We start from the raw sequence: 26474 nt of genomic DNA, 5'->3' as shown, positions 1-26474 counted from the left end.
CCTGGTGGTCCCCGACTGCCGGCGTCACACCGGACCCCGGCCACCCTTCCCGCGCACATAGCCGATTTACAAGCTCACAACGTGTCGCTTCTGCAACACGTTGTGAGCTTGTAGATCGGCTATTTTCTGTCAACACACAAACACAGGTTGCTCCGTGCTTCTACTGGAAGGGACGGCAGGACATGGCCGCTCAAAGACTTCCAGAGCTCGGGAGGAGAACGTTGGACCCTCGATACTAATCCCTGACAATTTATAGAAGACTTGTAATTTTTTAGTGGTAAATATACCATGAAGTTGCAGAATCTTTATCATGTTTATGCCTCTAACTGCTAGTTTTATTTTTTTATAATATGAATTCACATTTCCACTCCGGACAGCTTTCTGTGTCGCAGATACATAATGAAATGCACGCTAAACTCTGCCCCCTCGCATCGCCAGGCTTACTCATCAGCCCCTCGCCCCCCAACAACTGATGACCAAGTACAGTGAGTACAGTAAATTAATTTGATTGGCTTATTGCCTTCCCACAATGACATCATAACAATATTAGTAAATAAAAGAGACGTTTTTTCCCCTTCCCTTTTTTTAAATGTCAGCGGCCGTTTAATGTCTCCAAAACACAATACAACTCATTCAATATGACATACAGAGGTTGTACATGGTGGACACTTGGCATGTTTCTTCTCAGTCACACTTGATCATCATGCGGGTGGCGCGGGCAGAGTAGGGAGGAGACTTCCAGGTGTCCCAGTCAATGCACCCCTGCACCCAAATGTTCTGCCCCTTGGGGCACCAGTTGCCGTTGAGATTGGCGGAACCACAGCGGTGGCCGAACCACCAACCTCCGCCGTTCTCTCGGCTGCAGTCACGCACGCGGATGTCATCGAAGAGGCAATAAGGGTCACAGCCATCGTTGTCACGGTCAGCAGTGCTGAAGCCGTTCTGGTCGACTCCAGGGTAAGTACCCCGGATGGCATCGCCTTTGAACCGACAGGGAGAACAAAAAAGTTTTACAAACAAAGATATTACTAAAAAGTAGAACATGGACCAAAAGGAAAGAGAGAATTTGTGTAGGGTTTGTGGATTGAGAGGTCTTAAAGCTTCAATCCAAGCCTTATTTTAATGAATAACATTTCATTTCTAACCAATCTGTTAAACCTTATGCAATATAAAGGCTCAGCAGAGCAGCAGAGGTTGTTGGTGGTTTCCCTACTCTTCCATTGTAGACTCTGGTGTCAGATTGACAACGTCAATAAAGTTATTTGAAGCAGAAGCAGTGCGTCTAGATGTCCCACCATCTTTTCTGTAGTTCAGACATTGGCATAAGACTTGGTGGTATTCGTGGTTTGTATTCACTATGTTGCCAATAAACTGTAGCCAAGTTAAACCCCACAAACAACAAGCTGTGAATTTGTAAAATAAATACATAATACATAACTTTTTTACCCTTTCCGATTCATTTCCTACAGCGTTCATTTTTTACCGGGAACACAGAGGATGAAACAAAGTCGAATAAACGACTGGAAACTCTGAAATGGTCATCACTAATTTTATGTTTACATGCCTAGTGGGGAGGAAATCATAAGGTCTCGAGGCACCCAGATGGAAAACACAAATGTTATGATAAAGCAAAGTTAGACATTGGACAGATTTAACTGAAACACTGCAGGAGGGGTAAGGCATAAGGAAAGCCATTTCTACCTGCATCTCCACTGTAATTCCCAACGTTCAGCTTGAAGGCCTCTGTCTCGTTGCCCAGTCTGAAGTGGCTGTACTCTGCATAAGCTCCACCTTCTTCAAAGTCCCACACGTCCACTCTCAGCGTCCACTGTCTGCTCTCGTCCTTGGTCAGGGAGAACACCTTGCTCAGGCCCAGCCAGTGGTCATCTGGGAAAGATGGTACAAGAAATGGAAACCTTTGTACGACTTGTTTACACTCCACAGTTGTGTATACAGTGGAGGTAGATACTGTAGGAGGGTAACAGGAAAGGTGCGCACTAAACACTCTGGGGGGAGCGCTTCACTGTTCTACATGTCATCTTTTCGACATCCAAACCTAACCCTTACCCTAACCCTAACCACCGTAGGGTGAGTCGCTAACCCTTCCGACGCCCCGGAGTCTAAATGATGGTCGTTCGAAAGAGCAAGATTTCACCCACTCTGGGCACTCGAGAAATGTGAGCATCTGGAAGAGTGGGCGCTTTGTGGTGGAGAAGAGTACTAGGTAATTCTGGGCACCAGAATTAGGATTTGTGTCCACCAGTAGGGTCTATATAGTTTATTCATTAAAATAGGATCAAGATTTAACAGTACTGAGCTCCCAGTACTTGCCACATGACTTGCTGCACGCAACGCTGAGTTGGCGGTGCCTAGGACCGAAGCCATGACCTTACGGTCCAAAGGCGAGAGCACTACCGACTGAGCTACCCTGACAACATGATTATGTCACAGTAACAGCAACTAGATACAAAGAGCACTTCATTTCTTACCTGTCAGGTCTCCAAAGCCATCTTTATAAGCTTCCCATTTCCTGTTGAAGGAAACTTCTCCCACAGAACGCCTCTGAAACACCACCCAGCCCCCGTCTGACCGCATCTCACAGAACACCTGTATGGGGAGGAATTTATTTTATAACAGCATCTCACAGAACACCTGTATGGAGGAGTTTATTTTATAACAGCATCTCACAGAACACCTGTATGGAGGAGTTTATTTTATAACAGCATCTCACAGAACACCTGTATGGAGGAGTTTATTTTATAACAGCATCTCACAGAACACCTGTATGGAGGAGTTTATTTTATAACAGCATCTCACAGAACACCTGTATGGAGGAGTTTATTTTATAACAGCATCTCACAGTATACCTGTATGGAGGAGTTTATACCATGTTATAACAGCATCTCACAGTATACTTGACTGTATGAAGGAGTTTATTTTATAACAGCATCTCACAGAACACCTGTATGGAGGAGTTTATACCATGTTATAACAGCATCTCACAGAACACCTGTATGGAGGAGTTGATACCATGTTATAACAGCATCTCACAGTATACTTGACTGTATGAAGGAGTTTATTTTATAACAGCATCTCACAGAACACCTGTATGGAGGAGTTTATACCATGTTATAACAGCATCTCACAGAACACCTGTATGGAGGAGTTTATACCATGTTATAACAGCATCTCACAGTACACCTGTATGGAGGAGTTTATACCATGTTATAACAGCATCTCACAGAACACCTGTATGGAGGAGTTTATTTTATAACAGCATCTCACAGTATACTTGTATGGGGAGTCCAAATGAGAGCAAAGATTTATTAAAGGTCCGCTGTCACGCCCCAAAATTATAATAGTATGATACAGTAGGATACCGTAGGTCACATGGTATTTTTTAAAACGGTCTGAATCAAATGATCCCATCCCCCGTAGCGCAGCCCCCTCCACTCCCGGGGTCCGGGGAGGAGGAGTGGAGACAGACAGACAGTCTCAGTCTCTGCTGATAAACACAGCGTTTCCATTTCATCAATACATAGGCTATATCCTTCTTCAAATCACTTACTTACAGTACCCCAACATCGTTCCTTATATTGAAACTATTAACGTTATGGAGAACGCATTCTAAGTAACACGATTAACCAGAGCTCTCAGCTGTGTGTGTGTGTGTGTGTGTGTGTGTGTGTGTGTGTGTGTGTGTGTGTGTGTGTGTGTGTGTGTGTGTGTGTGTGTGTGTGTGTGTGTGTGTGCGCGCGCCTGTGGGTGTGTGTGTGGCGCCGTGCGAGGCGACTCAACCAGCGTGTGAGGACAGAGCTAGTGGGGGCTACGGGCAGCGGGGGGAAGTTGGCCAGCCCCCCGCAGTAAGAGCACAGCTGCCCGGTGACGAGGCCCTCTCGGTGAAAACATTGTGTTTTCCATTTCAACAATCTAACATATAATTTTCCGAATGTCTGTCTGTCTGAGTGTCTGTCTGAAACCGCGTTTCTCCTCAGTGGCTGGAGCAATTGATCTGAAATCGTATCACCATCAGCATATGAACACACCTGACATAACTGTGAAGCCCGTTTGTCACTTTCACAAATCGTATGCTGTATAATTGCATTTTTATGGTGTATCTATATCTATTTAGCCTACAGTACCTTTTGTGACCACACATGTTAAGGGAGGGGCGCTGTTGTTCAGGCCATGCACAATCACACACAAACCCACACACACACACACACACACACACACACACGGGGGGGGGGGGGGGGGGGGGAGTGTGTGTGTGTGCAGGCGGGCAGGCGGGCGGGCGGGCGGGGGGGGGGTTGGTTCTGGCCCTGTTACAGATGTTGTCCAAAATCATGCAGATCGGTACACAGTATCTCTGTAGCCGTTAAATGGAACGGGTATTTCTTACATTGATGCTCCTACATATTAGCATGCAAGCACCAGTTAAAGTTACTTTCCATCCCTCATATACTGTGTGCACAGTGCACATCCCATAATCCACACACTGCACATCATTTCGGAGCTCATATCTTTGAACGGGTAAGGGCTAGTTAAACATAAACAAGCATATTCACATGAACAATGGGGAAGTAACAACCAGTAACCACCGGAAATATAATTGTCTCCACCAGCCGAAGGCATGGGGGAGAGTATGTTTTCCCCTCTGTCCGTCCGTCCGTCCGTGTGTCCGTCCGTGTGTGTGTGTGTGTGTGTGTGTGTGTGTGTGTGTGTGCGTGCATGCGTCCTCGGAGTTTGTTACCACCTAATCTCAGTCGCCGTTGGCCCGGTGGCTGCCAAAATTAGCACACACACTCCCTGGATGCCAATTCAGAACCTCTGAGGCCGATGTTCGCATGTAGGATTGAGCCGTTTTGAACAAAATGCCTCAAATCACAAACGCAAAGTGCAATTATCATGAAATCGCACAGACACGTTCCCACTAGGCCGAGGAAGAAATGCCACTAATTTTTTTTTCTTTTTCTGAGGGCTGCTAGAGCGACCCTGCGGGCGATGGGAAGAAAATGTACATTGTACAGACATACAGTAAGTAACAGTCAATTAATTAATTTGATTGGCTTATCGTGCATTCCCACAATGACATCAAAAAAATATTAACTTGTTTTTAAGATGATTTCTTAAGGTGACAGTAACCCTTAACACAGCGGGTGCCCAGAATTATTCAACATTTAATTTGCTGGTGCCCATGGCAACCCGCCATTTTACCTACCTTCGAAGTACTGGCGAGAAAAGTAATCCGAGTAAATGTACTCCAAGCATGTCCTGTTTATTTCGCGAAAATCTTTTCTTTCAGTCAGGACCGTTTTTTATCAATTCTAAGCCACAGCGTTTGTGTTACGGCCGGTAGAAGAGGCCGCCGAGTCTCAGAGGAAAAAAGAAAAAAGGAAAAGAATCCGGAGAAAACTGCATTTTTAAGCAGCCGCTAAACAGGAAGTCAACGAGACAGACAGCACGTCCTGGTCACGTGGTTTCGCGCTGCATTTTGGGAAATGGAGTTTGTTTCATCACCGCGGTAGTACAGTAGCTACAGTACAGTATAGTTCACTGTACAACGCGTCAAACGCGTCGATGGGCACACGTAAACATCAAAGAGATTGGCGCGTGGGCACCACGTGGGCATTTAATGTGTTAAGGTGACATAGTCCCTTTAAGTAAACTATGTTGATACCTTGAAGGGTGCATCTGCTCCAGGAGGCTGAACAACATAAACTCCACTGGTCGCATTTGGTTCCAGAGTCTTGATCTGTGAGCAGTCTGTTCCTGACGCACACGCACGCACACACACACACACACACACACACACACACACACACACACACACACACACACACACACACACACACACACACACACACACACACACACACACACACACACACACAGTGACCACAGATAAAGCACTACATGACAGCCTATGGTAAGATCTTTCAAATAATTTGAGAGCATGATAATGCTACAGTACAGCTGGCCACTGGCGCAGGTAGATTGGCTGTTTTCGGCAAAGAGGTTTTGTGTAGAGGGAAAAAAGAGCAGAGCCAGTACAGAGTGAAAGGTCAAGTTGGCAAAGTATTGACATTTTCAGTGGTTAAATGTCTGAAAACACATCCAACATGATTAGTACTGTCAACATGTCTACGAAGCTATCTATGTAATCTATGAACACGTTTAATCTGCCAATATGTATGAAATTATAAATGTCATTTCTCTCTCAGCTAAAGGTTCCTTGGCCTGAAAACATTGAAGACCCCTGCTCTATAGCAAACGATTACTCAGAATAAAGAATCAGAACAAAGAAAAACATACATTTTAAACTATAATCATATTACTGACAGCAACCTTAGGTGAATGTTTCTTTACCTCAGTCTCTGAGAGGCTGAAGAGAAAAGTCAACATCAGCCCACAATGAACAATCTGTCCCTTCATGTTGACCTGACTGTCTGAGCAAACAGAAACAAACAATATATCGTCGTTGTCGGGTGGAAAGTAAACCTTGTATACAATGTGTACTTTCTTTCGCAAAGTAAAGCCCTGCTTCATCGTACAAGGCCGTCGCACAAAAGTAGTGAAAACAGCAGATCTATAAGCACACAACGCCTCGCACTAGATCGGCTGTTTTCACTAGTTTGAATCATTTTTAAAATGATAAATGCAAAACGAACGGTTTTGGACATACAAGGTTTCCACCCGACAACGACGATATAGTAAATATACATGTTCTGAAGAAGACCTGGAGACTTGACACTCAGTAATTGGGTATTATGATCAAACTAAGATTATTATAAGACATTATAAGACAATAAAAATTAAAAATCTAAAATTTGCCACAGACAAGACCAGGTCTTTGCCACAAACACATTTTCCGTGTACGGACATAATGATGAGGTTGTGGTTAATAAATAATGTTCAACCAAAACCACGTTCATAACTCACAAGATGGTACAATGACATGTACTGTACTATCAACAGTCCATGGTATTATTAGTCAATCAATCACATATTTACCTGGTGGTGTTGGAGCGTTGTGTGCTGTTCAGAAAGTGATCCTCCTCTGTTTTATACAGTTGTTTAAACAGACTCATTCACCACAACCACCCACACAATCGCCTTACGCAACTCCACTTAGTTGGAGGCCTTAGGGAGATAGAATGGTCATTTTGTGCTAAATCAGTCTAAAAGCGCCACATTTTGCACAGATGTAGCCCAGGGCATGCTCTAATGATTTAGCTAGGGCGCCCGAGTCCAGCAAGAGCCGCTGATACAAACGACCTACGGCCTGGTCGCGACTTAGGCCACGACTTGGAGGTCGTAGGTCCCGGTTCTGGAGGTTTTGCGCGATCTCGGTCGTAATTCAGCGACCTGGGAAGTCCGCGATCGAAACTCTACGCTTGCTAAGGGAAGGGACGCGAGTTTAGAAACTCTACGCTTGCTAAGGGAAGGAGCGCCGCGATCGAAACTCTACGCTTGCTAAGGGAAGGGACGCGAGTTTAGAAACTCTACGCTTGCTAAGGGAAGGAGCGCTCGTTTTCAACAGCGTCGGCAGGTTAGCTACTCAGTGTCGGCAGGTTAGGGTTAGGGTTAGGGTTAGGGTTAGGGTTAGGGTTAGGGTTAGGGTTAGAGTTGGGGTTAGGGTTAAGGTTAGGGTTAGAGTTAGAGTTGGGGTTAGGGTTAAGGATAGGTTTTGGTGCACCTCGCGCGGTCCAAGTGACTACAATGGAGCGCTTCCTACCTCCGGTTCAGCCAATCACAAGCTTCAAAAGGTTGAATAGCGCTGCTGCTCTAGAATATTCTGCAAAAAGACCTTTTAAATACGACCGCGGTCTTCCCAGGTCGCTGAACAACGGCCCGATCGCGCAACAACGGCCCGGGGACGACCGAGGTGGCGCAACCACGGCCGGGGGTCGCGAAACTAGACCGGCCGCGACCTAACAAGTATGTACCGCGAACTACGACCTCCAGAACCGGTTCGTATCAGCGGCTGTCTCTCCCCGAGTCGGCGACCTTCGGGGTTGCCACAGCGGCCAAATCAAGTTGGGCTCCCATCGACTTTCTATACAGCAGGAAAATACCCAGATTTTTTTTTCTTTTTTTTCTGGGTATTCCCCAGATTCCCCAGAAAACGATGGTTTAGTGATGAAAAGTGATGAGTCATCACTTTTCACAGTTTTGTGGGTGTTTTCAGGGGCCATTTCTAGCCCATGAATGTTTTTTGTGCAAAACAAATGCTTGCAATGGATTCAGCATCATAACAAACCCCTAGTTAGACTCCTCACATCCTACTTGAATACCCAGAAAAGAAAAGAAAACGTTTTTCTTGTTATTTTCCTCCTGTACAGAAAGTCGATGGGAGCCCAACTTGATTTGGCTGCTGTGGTGACCCCGAAGGTCGCCGACTCGGGCGCCCTAGCTAAATCATTAGAGCAAGCCCTGCGCTACATCTGTGCAAAAATTGGCATTTTAGACTGATTAGGACGAAATATCCCTGGCCTCCGACTAAGGGCTGTCGCCGACCAATTTTGGCGCTCGCCGACAAAAACGACGATCTGCCGATCGGGCTTTGCTCGCTGGGGTTTTACTCGCTGTGTGTGAAAAGCACTGCGAGAAGATCCGTGCGCGATTCCAGCGTTCGCCGACAGCTTCCCGGGCGTTTCTAGATATCTAACTTTGATATTTGGCTCTGTCCACTCTGTAACAGCGCATCCCTAGACTAGTGCGCTCTCTCTCGCGCTCTCTCTCTCTCTCTCTCTCTCTGTCAAATGGAGACGCAAGGAGCGGAGCGGAGAGAGAAAGAAAGGGAGGGAGAGAGCAGGGGCTGAGGGTTGAAGAATTTAACCTGAGGAGAGCTGGAGAGTGGAGAGGGCATTATTATGCAGTGGTCCAGCGTATAGATCACTATAGTAATATTGCTGTTAAATAATAGACTGTTTCATGACTTTCATCATAATAATATAGATGCTGTTTCATAGCAATATAAAACCAACATCTCACAATTATGTTGATAAAACCACACAGCAGCATGGTGTTATTATGAAAACATTGAACAGGTGCGGAGTGCGCTGTGCCTGTGTGTGTGTGTGTGTGTGTGTGTGTGTGTGTGTGTGTGTGTGTGTGTGTGTGTGTGTGTGTGTGTGTGTGTGTGTGTGTGTGTGTGTGTCGCACGCACGAACGCACGCATGCAGCGAGAGAGGAAAATCATTAGCGCCCGCTCGTGCACAATTAGAATAAAAACGGAACCTTCGGACAAATGAACCTTCGGACATCGGACTTATGGGCAGTCCCCTCTCCGACATCATGCTCTGACATCACTGTGATGTCAGGGGAACCACTCTAACATAATGGGTTTGCTGCTCTGACATCATGCTCTGGCTCCACTGTGATGTCACACTAACAGAATCCCTTTTAAATATGGAGGCTACATCGGCCACATACCACACTAACAGAATCCATATATGGCCAAGACAGATGGCCAAGACAGCCCAGTGTGGCTGGTTCTACAGACAGGGATCTCCATGTGTGGGCATAAAAGGGTAGGATGTCAGATGTCATAGACATCATAGGATTTTCACATAACAAATAACTGAGTAAGCATGTTTGGGGTCTCACAACATATCTCCATATACAGTACATGGATCTCCATATGGGTACCAGGGGTCTCCATATATGGGTACCAGGGGTCTCCATATATGGGTAACTGGTCCGATATACATCACTGGCCAGATGGCCAAGACATGGTGCGACCTCGTTTGTCACCCTGAGGTGTCTTACTAGTTTTATATTACCAAACATCACGCAAACTGGGGCACATAACAGTTTTGTCCAAACTCCACGCTAGGGTGAATTTAAACACTTTTAAACACCAAACTTTATTTAAAAAAACTAAATATGCACAACCATCGTAAACTTCCTGTTTGGCCAAATAGGCCCCGATTAAGGTTAAGGACTCTTAATCAAGTCATTTGACGCCACGCACGGGTCTGTACGACAAACGGTTCGCGAGATAAAGGGTCACTTCCTGTTTGGTGAGGGGCACTTCCTGTTCGGCGAAATAGGTCCCGATTAAGGTTAACACACGGGTGACTAACCGGTCCCTTAGGCCGATTTTGAGATTTCAAAGTGCAATAACTCTCCCTGTGAAGGTCTCAGAAATTTCCCCTTCCATGACTTTTCCTAAATACTCAAGATATATGTTCTCGTTTTTTTCCCGCTTCTGAAACGTTTCCTAATTATGAAATAAAATACAATTATACCACTCTGACGGTAGTTATCGGCAGAAAAGACCGCTCTCCCCCATTCTCCCCCTCCTAAGAGAATTCACACGTTTAGCGCTCCCGGAGTGCGCCTTTGTTCAAGGTAAAGGATCATTTGCATTTCACTGTCAGCTTAGCAAAGACATTAAAACCACTACCTGGAAATGTTTTATTTCATAAATAGTATCAATATCTATCTATAAATGCGAGAAGTCTCTGCGTGTCTGCGTGTATGTAATCCGCGTATCTCGAGAACCGTTCGTCCCACCGGCTTCAGATTCGGCACGCGCGTTCTCCGCCGCGGCGCGGAGTGCAGTGCCCGGCCTCGACCCGACCCGACGCGCGTTTTTTCCGAAACGGCGCGAAACGTTCGGAATCTCCTTATGCGGAGCTGATTATTGACATCAGGCTGTTCCGGAGGAAATCGGCGAAAGCTCTGACTCATTGTGACATCACTTCATAAAAGGCTCTGACATCACGTACGCCACATGAGTCAACAAAAAATCTCTGATCTATAAATGCGACAAATCTCTGTCTGTCTGTCTGTATGTAATCCGCGTATCTCGAGAACCGTTCGTCCCACCGGCTTCAGATTCGGCACGCGCGTTCCCCGCCGCGGCGCGGAGTGCAGTGCCGGGCCTCGACCCGACCCGACACGCGGTTTTCCCGAACCGGCGCGAAACGTTCGGAATCTCCTTATGCAGAGCTGATTGTTGACATCAGGCTGTTCCGGAGGAAATCGGCGCAAGAGCTGACTCATTGTGACATCACTTCATAAAAGGCTCTGACATCACGTACGCCACATGAGTCAACAAAAAATCTCTGTGAATGTGTATGTATATGTATGTAATCCGCATATCTCTAGAACCGCTCTTCCCACCGGCACGCGCGTTCTCCAGATATGGGCATAAAATGAATGCCCGAATGCGGAGCTGATGTCTGACATCAGAGTTTTCCGCAACCGGTACTGTGTGTGCAGAGATCTCCATATATGGGCATAAGGGGACAAAGGCAAACAGATGGTCAAAACGGGTCCTATGACAACAGGTATATTGGGGTTTGCATTAAAGGGTGGGGACAAAGGCAAACAGATGGTCAAAACGTGTCCTATGACAACAGGTATATTGGGGTTTGCATTAAAGGGTGGGGCATTCATGGGGTCCGCTCCAAAAAAGAAAATAAAAGAGACAAAGACAAACATAAGACAAGCAACAAAGCGTGGGACTGGGAGGATGACTTGAATGATGCAGATTTAAGCAGGCTGTGTATTCTGCTTAAAGAAGAAACAAACAAAAAGCGACAGAGATCTCATATATGGGCATAAAATGGACGCAGATAAACAGATATCTCCATATACGGGCATAAAGGGACACAAACAGACAGATACAGAGATCTCCATATATGGGCATAAAATGGACGCAAATAGACAGATATCTCCATATATGGGCATATATGGGCATAAAATGGACCCAGAACTATATCTGCAGTGATCTCCATATATGGACATAAAATGGACGCCGACAGACAGACAGATACAGATATCTGGGCATAAATGGACACAGGCAAACAGATGGTCAAAAACGGGTCCTATGACAACAGGTATAATGGGGTTTGCATTAAAGGGCGGGGCATTCATTCCCTATTTACATCGTTCCCGAGTTGGCCAGGTCGCCGACTAGACGCTGGGCCGCCCGAAGCTTCTAGTAATATTAATTATGAGAATCGCTATGGTGTATATAATGTAGGCCTCTTATTATTTTAGCCGTGCAGGAGCAATCATTTGCGGGGAGATGATGCTCTTGCTGACCGGGAGAAGTGTGACGCTGCTGCCACTGCACAGCGTGTTTCTAAAAGCTAAGCATCATTTCAGCTAATAATACATATAAAGAACAACTGGGTGATCTATAAGTTATCGGCCAAAATTAATATCTTGTATAGATATGCCTACACGGCACACGCTGCACCGGGAGACACGGCCCTAATCTCCCGGTGCAGTCAGCCTGTTCTGTCCGAGTGGAGACGGCTTTTAGACGGGCACGCATGTCACGGTGCCGTTTAATTTCTAATGGATAATCATTTGCTTTTCATTGTTACATGCCTAAGCAAAAAACACTACGTGAACATTTTACAGAGTGAAGAGAATGTGAATTATCTCTCTCTCTCTCTTTCTCTCTCATAATTTCTCTGCCTCGCTCTGTCTATCTCTGCTACACCGTTCCCTCTCTCTCTTTCTCCCGAGCCCAGTTCGCGCAAATGGAACCTTATTTATTATATATATATTTAACTATCGAGAGCGCTCTCTTTCTTTCTCTTTCCCCTCCCTCTCTGCATGCATGCGTGCATGCGTGATGTCGGGACATCACATTACCTAAACATGATTCATTGGCTGGTTTTGTGAGTTGTCTAATAATAGCTAATACGAATGAAAATCGGGACATATGAAGGCGTAATTATTTTACTTCGCTTCGTATGGCGTTGTGAGCTTGTAGAAGATTGGCTATTTGTGTAACAAAATACCCTATATTGTCAATGAACAAAACTAAGCCAAATGGAACCATACGGGTCCATTTGGTTTCATATTACGCTCTCTCTTTCTCCCACAACGAAGGAACCTGCCTCTCTCTCCACGTCTTTTTGGAGCTGTGTGAAGCACAGGCTCCCTATACGTGGCCGTGTGGGTCTGTCTGTCTGTGTGTGTGTCTGTATGTAGCCTGAACTTCCTAAACTTCGGCACGCTACTAGTCCCACAGTTTTGCCACCACACACTCGCGCCATATGTCAAATCGACCGGCTTACTCGGGAATCGTGGGCTAGTAACTTGCTAAGAGAAAGGTTCAATAGTTTAATTGATATTAATTTATTAGTGAATTAATTTTCCCCATTGACTTATAATGGGAATCGCAAAAACTCACATTCAATTATTTGTCTCTCGCAAACCATAGGGGCTAGAGTTTCAAGACTTGGAGAGGAGGTTCATAATGATTTCAAGGATTAAATAAAAAATAATTGTGTCATTTGGCCGCATGGTGGCGCCATAACACCCCACTTTACGTTTTGGCCTGTAACTCTTGAACCGTAGGTCGGAAAATTAAAAATATTTTTTCCCTGGATTCCTTGGGTCATGACGCATCTCCCCATATAGGCCATTTGCGCCATGATAGATTTTCCGCCATCTTGAATTTTCTCCAAAACACACTTTGCTCCTTTTCCTACATATTTTCTTCAAATGTCACAAAAATCGGTACACATGATCCACACACACACACACACACACACACACACACACACACACACACACACACACACACACACACACACACACACACACACACACACACACACACACACACACACACACACACTGTAATAGAATTCTTTAAGCATCATACTATTTGAATAGTAATATAAATAAATTGAATTTCCAGAAGGTGAAAGTGCAATGAGTACAATATTTATTTAACAATATATTAACACAAGAGCTCTTTGAGACACACGCATGCTTAACTGTGCCTCCTCTTTCTCAGGCATGGTCCCATTATATACACGGACAGTGTGACAAGAATAGTTGAGAGGGTGTATCCTAAACAATGTCTAAAGATACAATTCTGAAGAGTCTTCCATGTATGGACTGATGACGTCGGAGCGCGCGTGGAGCCACGGTCCCGACAGCTGTTGCTGAGTCAGTCTTACTGTATTCTTAGGTAAAGTGACAGACACGTGACTGCACATATAAAACAAATAGATTACATTTCATAGAATCTATTACAATTCCTCCCTTTGATCATATATCATCATATATGGTCATTAACAGTAAATGTAATGAGATTTGTTTTCCATCTCCAGGAGGATATTTATTAGACACATTTTAATGTGGTAGGGGCGAAAAAACCAATGATGCATATCTTGGGAAAATTCCATCCTACGACCCTCAGGTTTGAGCGATCACTTCGTAAAGCCAGCATTTTGTTTGTGTATGTGTTTCTCCTGCAATTCTCCACATGAGCTCAATGTGAACATGTCCCTTCTCTTCTTGGTTCTTCTCTTCTTCCCTTATCTGGGCAATGTCATGTCATAGGGTTTCTGCGCCCCTTTTTTCCAACACGTCCTTCATAGCAGTCAGGTTGACCTTCTTAGTGGAGGGGATTCAAGGCAGTTATGTCCCTGGCACAGTTCCATCATGGCAATCTGGTGGTTCTGGTTTCCAGACATCTTTTGGTTCCATACATCTCATTCTTTCATGTATGGTTTAGTTTTTTTGGATTTAAAAAACTGAAAATAGAAAACTCAGCACCAAGGGTTATCACATCCTAACCTAGAATGATTTTTATAATCTATACAATATTCTGTATTTTCATGGCAATGGGGAGCATTTATCACGTCATGAATGGTTCAATAATGAATGATATCTTATATTTTTACATACCTTAATTTGTGGAAGTATTTTCTTACCATAGTGTTTTAGACACATTTGACATATTCCTTCCATTTGTTTCCATATTGACTTAATGTTTTTAGAAACGTCTGACATCTCCTGTAAATACATTTCATCTACACAACCACATTTCATAGCATAGATAATGTTGTTACTGGTTTAGTTTAGTTAGTTTATGTTAACAACACATACAGTATGTTGGGAAGAAAAGAGAAATCCGTTAGAACATTCCCTCACTAAAATGTGTTTCTCTCTTGAGCCACCCAGACTATTTCTTCACCTAAAAATTGGAAAATCCTTTCATGGGAGAAACCAATTTTTGCATTAAAAACACTTGACACCTTCCTGACACCTTTCTCCGTACGACCGTACCTAAATGATTTGTGGGAGAAGACAAGCTTTCATTAGACAAATCCAATGACATATAGGAGAAGACACGTTTCTCCTTACCTAAAACTGAAAATCATATGATTCGTGGGAGAAGACAATCTTTCATTAGACAAATCCCATGACATACAATATATTTCATTTCCGTCCAAAATGGGATGGACCTCAGGATCCCTATAGAGAGAAATCAAAAGTATAGTTAGCAAAGGTGAAAACATCATAATTTTGAAAACATACTCCGTATAATGCATTCAACATTATTTTCCAACAGACCAGTGATTCTCAAAAACACTGTCTTCACTCATACATACACATATATTCGACTCATATATGCTTAATATACCCGGGTATCACTCAACCTCAGACATGCACTCCTTGCATTTCAATTCAGTGGGCAGTGGCCTGTGGTTCAGGCTCCTGTTATTCCCAAACATACAGTGACTCCAAGAATGTCTCCCCCATGTCTATCAGCTGGTCATTAAACCCAGCAGGAGTTCCTCTGGCCAGTAGAAGACTGGACAGGTGACAAAACAAACCTAAAATTGTCAAACAAACCTACATTATGTAGCTACTAGAGACAGCAATTCTGAATAATAATAGCCTAATAATCTAACCTGAAAATGTACTAGAGCCATTCCAAAATTGTAACTACTAGAGACTAGAGACAACAACTCTGGAAATTGTAACTACTTCTAGTCCTCTTATAATTAATAGCCTAATGCTCATAAAAAGGCTAATTCATATCCTGTTCTTCTTTTATGATTTATATTACCATTCTTCTTATAGGAATTCTTCTTATACTTCTTTTATAATCCATATATTTTATGATTTATATTACCTTCCATATATTACCTCCCCCCTCTTTTGAGAAGCACTGGTATCTAAACCCAGTTCCCAGTCTTTAATATAACGCTAATAACGCTCATCACTCTCCTAACTGAAGCATTTTGGCCTTCTAATAGAGGATGATCTATAAAGTATGATTTTCAGTACAAGCTCCCAACGTACCAGCTCCCAATGGTCGTATTTGTGACGCGTTGCACTCTTGCTCAGCGCTCACAACGTGCACGCTCCCAATGGTCGTATGACACCCCTTGCTCAGCGGAAGAACATCACACGAGCAGGGAGATACAAAAATATATAAACACCGCAACACCCCCCCATGGGAACAGCCACGTCACTCGTGACACAAGACTGGTGTAGTAGCATTTTATCAGAAACTACATTTCATCAGAAACTAAATGCAACCGCATTGACCCACCCCTATCGCGGGTTCCATCCACTAAATTCCTAGGGACTTCATGGATAGTGTTTATATTACAAGGAGGATTCTCAAAAAGAACACTGGTATTTACGGAATAGTCTTATAAAGGCATTTTTTATTTTACATTAAGGTCGGCATGGCATATGCTGCATAGCAGCCAGTAACCAATTTGATAATAACCAGTTAACCCCTAACACAGATCTTTTCCTATTAGTAACCATCTGTAGTGGCGTTTTTATTAAGTAAAATAGAAAAAACAATCAAAAATATTTGATTACACCTAAATAGCCCACTGGTTGAGCAAATTAAATAATACCCCTAGAAATATATTTTTCCCACCAAATCATATACCCTCCTTATGCACAGGAACACATAAATCATATATTATCTTCCTAGGCAAAGGACTCTTACTTTGTTTTATGTAGGAAATAGGTACAATCCTATATTGGTTACTTCAGCTCAACACACCAAGACTAATCCGCCTTGGTCCTACTCTAACCAGTTTCAACATTACTCCTATAGTTATTCACACACTAGTAGGTTACCTAAAACAGCTTTAAACTTTACTTGTGTACGCATGTCAATACACTTAAAAACACCATTATTTTTCCCTATCTTAGTCATTAGTCCCCAGCACTTACATAACATTTAAACTAGAAAGATGTTAAATGTCCATTGAACTCCTATAGTTCCTCACGCCTGCATCACTCTTAGGTTTTGCTTACGTATAGGTCTCTGGATTATTTTAGAAATGTCTTTTTTTTTTTTTTTTTTTTTTTTTTTTAGAGTTGGAAGAGAACAGGAGAATATGTTATTGGCTTATTTTAAACACAAGTTAAAATTTAGGCCTTGCTCTTTTATTCAGAGTATATTGGTAACAAACAATCTGACTCAGATATCCCTGTTGTGTTCTTAATCCCATGTCATATTTTAGACCAGTGGTTCTCAAACTTTTTACGCCAAGTACCATCTCATAAAATATGTGTCTCTCCAAGTTAAAATATAGGTACGTAGACCCACCCCATATACGCACAGGCTCAGGTGGCCAATTGGCTTTGAATTCATGAAGATTCATTTCTAAGCCAATAATGGATGACCTGGTTATGAAACAGATTTATCTATCTGTGAACTTTCCATGCAAACTGATGATATTCCTAATGTGAGCCTATTTCAATCAATTGCTTGGTCAGAAGTATTACCTGTAGTATAATATAAATATTTAGTACCACCAAAAGGGTTGCCCACATGTACCACAGTTTGAGAACCACTGTTTTAGATTATCTAACATTATGGGTATAGTAATTAGGGCAATGCAACACTCATCCTATGTAAGTGTAAAAATTAGGTTTGTACGGTTAGACAAATCTTAACTATTTCCCTGGGACCCTCCTTATAAACCCTAAGGACTATGTATGGCTAGTGCAGGGTTAAAGAATACTTTATCTTTTTGGGTATCATATTTTTCCAGTGGGACAATTCTCTCCGCAGACTGTGTTATGCCTTGAACGGTTTAAAACCATCCCAATATATATAGTTATGGCCATACTAACTATAGAGTATTTTAAATAGGGTTCCAATCTACAGAACGCTTTTTTCCATAAACACTTTTTCAAACTATCATGGTTTCAAAAACTACATGTTCTTTAAACAATATTTCCTGAGTTATAAGTAAATGTCCTATTTATATATTTCCTGTGTTATAAGTAAATGTCCTATCTATATAAATGTCCTATCTAATATGGTTTTGGTTAGGACCATATTTATCCTTTGTCCCTTTAAGTAGACATTTAGACTATTGAGTTGTATTTTTTTTCCCATATGGAAGCCAAGCCACTAATCATATTCAATGAATCCTTCCTTATAGGTACTCACCAATTTACTACGGCCTCACCATCGTTCCCCCCCTGTCACGTTCGCTCCCCACTGAGAGAGGAAGCACTACAAACACCCCACGGGAAAAAAACATAGTGATTAGTCCGTTCAAAGTGTTCACACAATGTCCCCTTCATGTTCCTTAGGAAAGTTCTGTGTTCTGTGTACCCCCCACAGAGTCAAAGCCATGCCCCTGGCTGTAGTAGTCATGGATTCCTGTAGTCCAAAAATGTCGTTTGAGAAACATTCTCAGTGTCATGTTGTCCCCAGTCCAACATTGTTCTCCAGATGCGGAACTAGTCCATCTTGATGACCAGACTGTCAATGTGATCGCATTTGCCCTCTCCCAGTATAGCTCAAGTGACAGGTGAACCCCTGATGGACACGCAGTAAGCAGAGTAAAGGATTTCCCAAAGTCTATGTTTGAAAAACCTGGCTTCTCCCAATATGATAAAACAACACAACCAGACATTATCCTTATACTAATGCTACAATCATCTGCTATCTAATTATAATGCCCTGCAATCTCAAAAGTATTTTACATTTACACAGAATCCTTCTTAAGGCAATTCTGTCAATACTATGTCATGAACCGACAGTGTATTCCTGAACAGCTGCTGTGAGAGAATTGTTAACTTACTTCTAGAGGCCCTGTACATTTTACAGTAATTGTACTGTCCGGAAACAGTTCTCTAGATCTGACCACATGTCCTCCATTAATAACAAATAATATAATATTATAATATTATGTCTATTTTTCACATGGGAAAACCCCAGTACATTGGATAATTTCACTACCCATCTTACAATATTAAGTACATACATACACCACTATTTAGTGCCCGTTTTTCAGCTCCCTTTCTTTAGATACATTTTACATGCCACATGTAAGAATTTAAAATGGTTACACTTAAAAGCTAGTCATCCAACCAATCGGTTGTTTATCCTTTCTCAAAGAAATTGCCATGTTGGCTGCTAAGACTTTAAAATTAAACTAGTAGCAGTGCTCCCCCGAGCACTGGTCTCCACACAAGTTGAAGTATGCGAAAATATACTGACAGGTTGGCAACCATTTTTTTTTTACTGTCTATATTAGGAAAAATTAGATTTTACTGAAACATTTAACTTCTTGTATGTGACATACTTGTGTAACCAGATTACACCATCACTTTGCTTGAGTTTCACTGAATTAGAGAAATATTTTATCAATAAAGTTTTCAGCCAACCATATATATTTTGCACTACTGTTTATTTCCTACCCTTACCCTTAGTCCTTGCTTGGCCTATGAAGAGAATAGCCTGACAACAAGCTGACTACAGCCTATTTTAAATCAATGTTCATTAGTTCATATGGTCACTTTTATTTTGACGACTGCTAAACTGCAAAGCTAAAGATATATTTTGGACAATCTCTTCTTCAGTCCACTGGCTGAAATAAGTTACATTCTCCTTTTAAATGAGCGTACAAAGGCCAAATAGGCCCAAATATCGAAACAGCCATTCCACCCAGACTGACACACATTTGGGATGGACCACAGAAATGTTATTCTCACAGCAGGGGTTGTCTTCCACAGGCCCCCACCATTCCTAAAGCACGGCACCTGTTCCCCATGTCCAGCTATTCTACACTGTCCTATCCAAGTCAGCAAATAGCATAATGTCAATCACAGCCCAAGCTGTCTATTAATGAACTACTAAACCATTTAGACTGACGTCCACTACCATGTCTATGATGTGGTTCTCACCCACAAATTACCTCACTTAATACCTGTCACAAAGCAATGCCAACCGATTTTACCGTAGTGTTAATAATTGAGAATAGACTGCTACCCAACCTTAATTTAACCCTGGTAAAATAATCTAAGTCAAGCTTTAGAGGTCAACCCAGAATGATCTGGTCAACACATACATGTAAATTCATCCATTTAACCTTCAAACATCACTGTTAATCAAACAATGTGATCTAGCCTAGTCACCAATTACTGCTGCTACAGTATATGTTCCCAATCAGCCTTAACAGTCAAACTGATGTCCCACTTAAATATTAAGACCAACTTAAGCCTTCATCAACCATTACAATCAATATATCCCCCATCCTGCCTTGGAACCAGCAGATCTTACACTATTACCAAGAGTAGTGGTCCGTTACGTTACCGTCTTATAATATCCTACTCTCATCAGGTCTGTCCCAACCAATGTGTCCCTGGGTTTTAGTGTTAAAACAAATAATGTCTATTTAATTGTGCAGAGGATTCTTTTCCACACAAAAATAAATGATTAGCTACATTGGTGCAAAAGAACCCTTGTCCGGTGCGCCTCTCCATATGGCTGGGAGCGCATTTAAAAATAGAAGACACACAGGCTCACAGCGCGGCGTACTGCAACATGCTGTGAGCTTGTAGCTCTGACAAAGGCCGTCCGTGAAGTGAGCAGAAAGAACGTTTCCGGTCTGGGAGCCGGCAGAAATAAGCCAGGCTCCAAGAGCTTCACACCAAGAGTGTAGTACATAGGCTACTGTATATTATAACCGGCTTTAGGGGTACTCTTATTCTGAAGAGACCAGCGCCGGAAGCCTCATTCTGCTAACGCTATTTCTGCTCATTTCACATAGGTGCTCTGTCAACCCCCCAACGTGCGTAAACCCTTGTACGACGAATATAGAACGAAACAGGAGCAGACAGCTGCCGTGTCAAACAGACTCACAAGAGTTTGACAGGGCATAGACTAATTATAATAGGGGTTCTGTTGTAGCTTTACCACTTTAGACAATAATAATGTGTAATTTGAAGTCTATAGGCTTAAATTATAGCCTAAACTCGCCGGAAAGACAGTTTTTCCCAGCTGACCATGGTGGTCGGGGATTCTTTATTACCAGTCAAACGACAGTTTCTTCATTCCAGATATATTGATCGCTCGACCACGACTGACTATGTATACAAGGTAACAGACTCTCCCGTCCGCCTGGTATTCTTTTACAGCCTCAGTTATTTGATATAAGCCAAAAATGTATTTCCTTACTTTCACGCACTCACATTCACACCCCCAGCAGCTCGAGTCTTACGCCTTTTCACAAAATATTTAGGTTGTGGCAAAACATATATAGCCTACACCCAATGTCCCAAGGACATACGACCTTCTTATTTTCCCAGGTCATTTTACCCCAGACAGAGGAAAGAAAGTGGAAAGAAAAGATAATACCGATTCCTATTTGGGTTCTGTTTTTTCTTTCTTCCAACTACCCACTTCTAGTTGACTATCATAAATGCATAATTAATATCATTACCATGTAATATATTTAAATTACCATTTAACTATATTATCCCCCCTTTGTGGGCAGTTATTTAACAACCAAGTCTGGCTTTCATAGTTAAATATATCCCGTCTGGTTATGACTATTTCATAATTAGGCCTTCATATTTTTACGTCTGGTTACGTACGTCCTTAACGTTCTATATTTTCGTCTTCCACGAATCGCCCACGTGCGGCGTCTAGAGAATATTTCGTCTGATTACGTCATGCAATATTCTATACCGAGATGATTATTGCCGAAAGGCGATTCCCCAATCGATAATCAACCCTAACCCTGGTTTCCTACAGGTACTGTACTTTAACAGAAACAACCCACGATCACGTGGAGCTACGTATTAGCTTTCACCCCGAATTACACGGGTACTGTACGTTTAAACAGTATACTTCCGAGATACGGTAGATACCTTCTATACATGCAAGGCATCTCTCTATTAAATTTTGTTCATGCAAGTACGACAGCCGCATAAAATTGTCGTGGCCTGTCCCGGGTACATGCAATTATAATGACCACGTCTGGCCTCCCAAATCATATTGTATTCACGATACTTCTCACCCTCGGTTAAGTTCGACCGGCGATCCCTGTCCGTCAGCTGCTCTGAATCAATAGCCAGTGTGTCCTGTACAGAAAAAGAGAAAAGCTGACAGACAGATTATGCCGGTCCCACCAGAGTCGCCACTGTAATAGAATTCTTTAAGCATCATACTATTTGAATAGTAATATAAATAAATTGAATTTCCAGAAGGTGAAAGTGCAATGAGTACAATATTTATTTAACAATATATTAACACAAGAGCTCTTTGAGACACACGCATGCTTAACTGTGCCTCCTCTTTCTCAGGCATGGTCCCATTATATACACGGACAGTGTGACAAGAATAGTTGAGAGGGTGTATCCTAAACAATGTCTAAAGATACAATTCTGAAGAGTCTTCCATGTATGGACTGATGACGTCGGAGCGCGCGTGGAGCCACGGTCCCGACAGCTGTTGCTGAGTCAGTCTTAATGTATTCTTAGGTAAAGTGACAGACACGTGACTGCACATATAAAACAAATAGATTACATTTCATAGAATCTATTACAACACACACACACACACACACACACACACACACACAGCTCCACTTCACACGGGTGTGATTTTTTTAATACTTTTTTATACCACGTCCACGATCGAACCATGCATGCGTTCGTTCCTACATGCATGCGTGCGTGATGTCGGGACATCACATAACCTTGCCTTTCACCGCATAATCAATAGCGCGGTGCGCCCCGGCTCCGCTGTGTTGGCCTTGAATCTCCCAAATCGTAAATAAAACAAAGCCATAAAATAGTGGGGGAGCCAATCAAGTGATTCTGCTGGTTGTAATTTTGGAATGATAATTGTTGGAGACATGTATATCTTCATTCTTGGGGTTCTCACAATGCCAAAAAAACATGTCTTCAATTTTTCTTTTTGGGTTTAGCATGTGTAATTAGCATAATTAGCCAATTAATTGCCAAAAACGGGAAATGGCAATAACTTTGCTTCTAGGTAACTTATAAAGGTGATCTAAGAGTCTAAGTCCATGTTTGTGAGGTCCAGAAATTCATATGTTACCATTGTGAAGTCATACAACCTTTCATAATTAGCATAATCAGCTTAAATTATACAAAAACGAGTTGAAAATCAGGAAATCGCTTCATTTTTCACATCTTATTGACTAATTGAGTATGGTTACATGTCCAGAAATTCCTATCCTGATGTAAGTAAATCATGCAACCTTTTGTCATTAGTACAATCTGCATACATGATTTATTAATTAGTCTGAAAGTAGGAAATTACCTGTTTCTTTTTCTGTTAGTATATCCATAGATTAATTCTTGTCATAATGAGTCAAGCAACTGTGCTTCAGCTGTGAGGGATCACAGCTGATAAAGCTAATCATAGTTATTGAAATGGTGTTACTGATATACACTTTCATGCGTGCTACCCGTGATGGCCTCTGGGAACTTCATCTTTCTTCCCTGGATGAGCTATGCAAATACTTCTTTGCTCATGACGAGCAGAAGTATGCCCAGTTGGTTCCAGTCTACCTAGCAGAAATGAAGGCCCTGCAGACCACAGATCCAGAGATATACCAAGAATTTATGGATGGGCAGTTCACTGTCAATAAAAATCAGATACCATTCTGCGCCATTGGGGTGGATCATGCCCTTGAGCACATCACTCGCATCATGAAGGTCACTGGAGGCCTTGTGGGCATTACTCAGAATGCTAGTGCTAGGGAAAGGTTCTTCTTGACAGCACCAGAGCTGAGTAGACTTGCTGAAGAAGCATGCCAGATGGCTGGCACACAAACAGCTACACAAAAGGAGCACCATGACTTGTCCATTGCTGTCTGGACAAGGCAGGAAAAGAATGTACTTCGATTGAAGCATGTGATCAAGTCATCTTTGAATCCTCTAACATATGATGGCAAAGACCTACCCAATATCATCACAAAAGTTGTGATGCCACCCCACGTGGAGAAAGATGTATGCTGCCAAGACGAAATTGGCCAGCAGAACTATGTTGCTTTTGTGAAAGCACGCAATACTGAAGATGTGGAAGAGTGCAGGAAAAGTTGTGAAATACAAGCTTGCTGACCAGGTGGTGGAATTGAAGGATGACAGGTCATTGTTTGCTCGAATGCTGATTGTTGCTCGATCACGGTCAGAGATCAACCTCAAATAAGCCATTGGCCAGCACGAGTTCACTGCCAAACCACATGCTCTCTTCACAGTGACTGGTGAGCTTCGGCCCTGCACAGACAAGAGCAAGCTCATGACCATTCTCGAGGAGCTGCAGAATGAGAAGAGGACTGGTGATGTTGGTGTTGATCAGCAACCACAGAGTGCTGCCACTGACAGTTGTCCCCTGCCACCTAAGAGTGTAACTGTCATAGATGGAATGGCTTTGGTACCGGCAATTGGAAAGCCATCATGGATCAAGATATGTTCCCAGTGGGCTGACCACTTCATAGCCATACTGGACAGGAAGACCAAAGAACATAGTGAGACCCATGTAGTATTTGACCGCTATGATATTGCATCTTCACTGAAGGAGGCCACGCGTAAGCGACGCTAGGGTGGCAAGCCCCCTACCACGTATCATGTGGAAGACAACACACCGATAGGGAAGGTGTCTGAAAAACAGTTCTTGTCAGGTATCCACACCAAAGATGAGCTGACTGTCTATCTTGCTAAGAAAGCCCTCCTACACTTCCAGGGGAAACCCAACGTTTTCATAATCACGTCAAGGCAAGATGTCCACTCAAACTATATCGATGTAAAACATCTCCACAGCTCACAGGAAGAGGCTGATACAAGGATAATCCTGCACAGCCTGCTGTCTGAAGAGAGCAACATAGCTCTACATTGAGTCCCCGGACACTGATGTCTTTGTTCTTGCAATCCGACGGTACAATCAGCTGTGCAAGGATACCTATTTCATCACCGGTGTGGGAAACAAAAAACGTATCATCTCACTAGAGCCAGTAGTGCAGGCACTGGGTGAAACAAGGACTTCAGCCTTACCAGGGTTCCATGCCTTCACTGGAGCTGACCAGACAGGCCATTTTGCTGGAAAGGGAAAGTTAACCTCTTGGCAAGCCCTACAACGGTGTCCTGTGGAGGTGGTATCTGAATTTGCTACTCTAGGCACTTCAAAAAAGCTCAGTTCTGACACAGAAAAAAAGATTGAAGCATTTGTTTGCCAGCTGTATGAGCCCGGTACAAATCTTGTGGATGTTGGTGAACTCAGGTGGAGGTTATTCACAAAGAAACAATTAGAAGCAGAGAAGCTGCCACCTACACAAGGAGCATTACATCAAGCCATTGCCCGTGCCCATTACCAGGCAATGGTATGGTATCAGGACCACGTACATAACCCACAGATGCCACCAGCAACTGAATATGGATGGGAGGCTGAGGGAGATCAACTGGTGCTAGTCACAACACGGGATCCCCCAGCTCCAGCCACCATTACTCAACTGATCAAATGTGGCTGCAAGAAATCCCAGTGCATGTCACATTGTTCTTGTCGATCTCAAAATTTGAACTGCTCTGAGATGTGCATGTGTGGGGCAGATGAAGAGGTGTGTTTTAATGTAAGCAAGGCACAACTGTTGGGGATTGACGATGACGACGACAAAGATGGAGACCCTTCTATTTAAATGTGTTTACAGAACTTTCTGTACATATTAGTATAAACGATCTGATAATTCTGTGACCATTTCTCATATTGTTCTTTATTTTATATGAGGGATATATAAAGAAATATAGCTATTTCTGGTTTCGGTGTGATTATTACATAATTATTACACAGACAAAAGCTTGCATGATTCATGTATAGGATAATAATAATTCCTGGACTTGTAAACATACATCTTCTGTGAGAAGCTTTCAAAGTTGACTAAAACAAAGAAATGCAGCAATTTGCTTATTTTCACCTCGTTTTTGCGTAATTTATGCTAATTATGCTAATTAGGAAAGGTTGTATGACTTCACAATGGTAACAGATGAGTTTCTGGACCTCACAAACATGGACTTAGACTCTTAGATCACCTTTATAAGTTACCCAGAAGCAAAGTTATTGCCATTTACTGTTTTTGGCAATTAATTGGCTAATTATGCTAATTACACATGCTAAACACAAAAAGAAAAATTGAAGACATGTTTTTTTGGCATTGTGAGAACCCCAAGAATGAAGATATACATGTCTCCAACAATTATCATTCCAAAATTACAAAAATTGATAGGCTCCTCTACTAAAAGATATGTTTCTGGATAAACAAACGTGTATATAACCACTCAAACTGCATGGCGCACTGTGCGCAAAGACGCTGATCATTGATTTATTCCTGCATGCAAAACCGAACTGTTTTAAAATGACTTTCAAAACTCAATAATCTGCTATAATACAAAGGCCTCGG

The 26474-nt window shown here is 42.7% G+C and overlaps 1 protein-coding gene across 1 annotated transcript; it reads right to left on the bottom strand.

Annotated features, from left to right (window-relative positions):
• Window positions 1–603: 603 nt before the first annotated feature.
• LOC308280663 (angiopoietin-related protein 5-like) lies at window positions 604–5768 on the bottom strand. The gene is made up of 4 exons (XM_080754989.1): window positions 5681–5768; window positions 2490–2607; window positions 1702–1887; window positions 604–980 (listed from the first exon to the last, which is right to left on the bottom strand). The coding sequence occupies exons 2-4, from the start codon at window positions 2593–2595 to the stop codon at window positions 685–687; spliced, it is 588 nt and encodes a 195-aa protein (XP_080611115.1). The 5' UTR covers window positions 2596–2607; window positions 5681–5768; the 3' UTR covers window positions 604–684.
• Between the last annotated feature and the right edge of the window lie 20706 nt (window positions 5769–26474).

Source organism: Nannobrachium achirus (genome assembly GCF_963921795.1).
Source record: "Nannobrachium achirus genome assembly, contig: SCAFFOLD_280, whole genome shotgun sequence".
Classification (NCBI taxonomy): Eukaryota; Metazoa; Chordata; class Actinopteri; order Myctophiformes; family Myctophidae; genus Nannobrachium; species Nannobrachium achirus.
The sequence above is the reverse complement of the archived record's forward strand: the minus strand, read 5'-3'. Positions and strand labels throughout refer to the sequence as shown.

Coding starts and splice junctions, on each gene's coding strand:
- LOC308280663 (XM_080754989.1), bottom strand. CDS start 2,595: ATGCGGTCAGACGGGGGCTGGGTGGTGTTTCAGAGGCGTTCTGTGGGA. Junction 1,888..2,489: donor TGGCTTTGGAGACCTGACAG/GTAAGAAATGAA, acceptor CATCTTTCCCAG/ATGACCACTGGCTGGGCCTG. Junction 981..1,701: donor GAATTACAGTGGAGATGCAG/GTAGAAATGGCT, acceptor GTCGGTTCAAAG/GCGATGCCATCCGGGGTACT.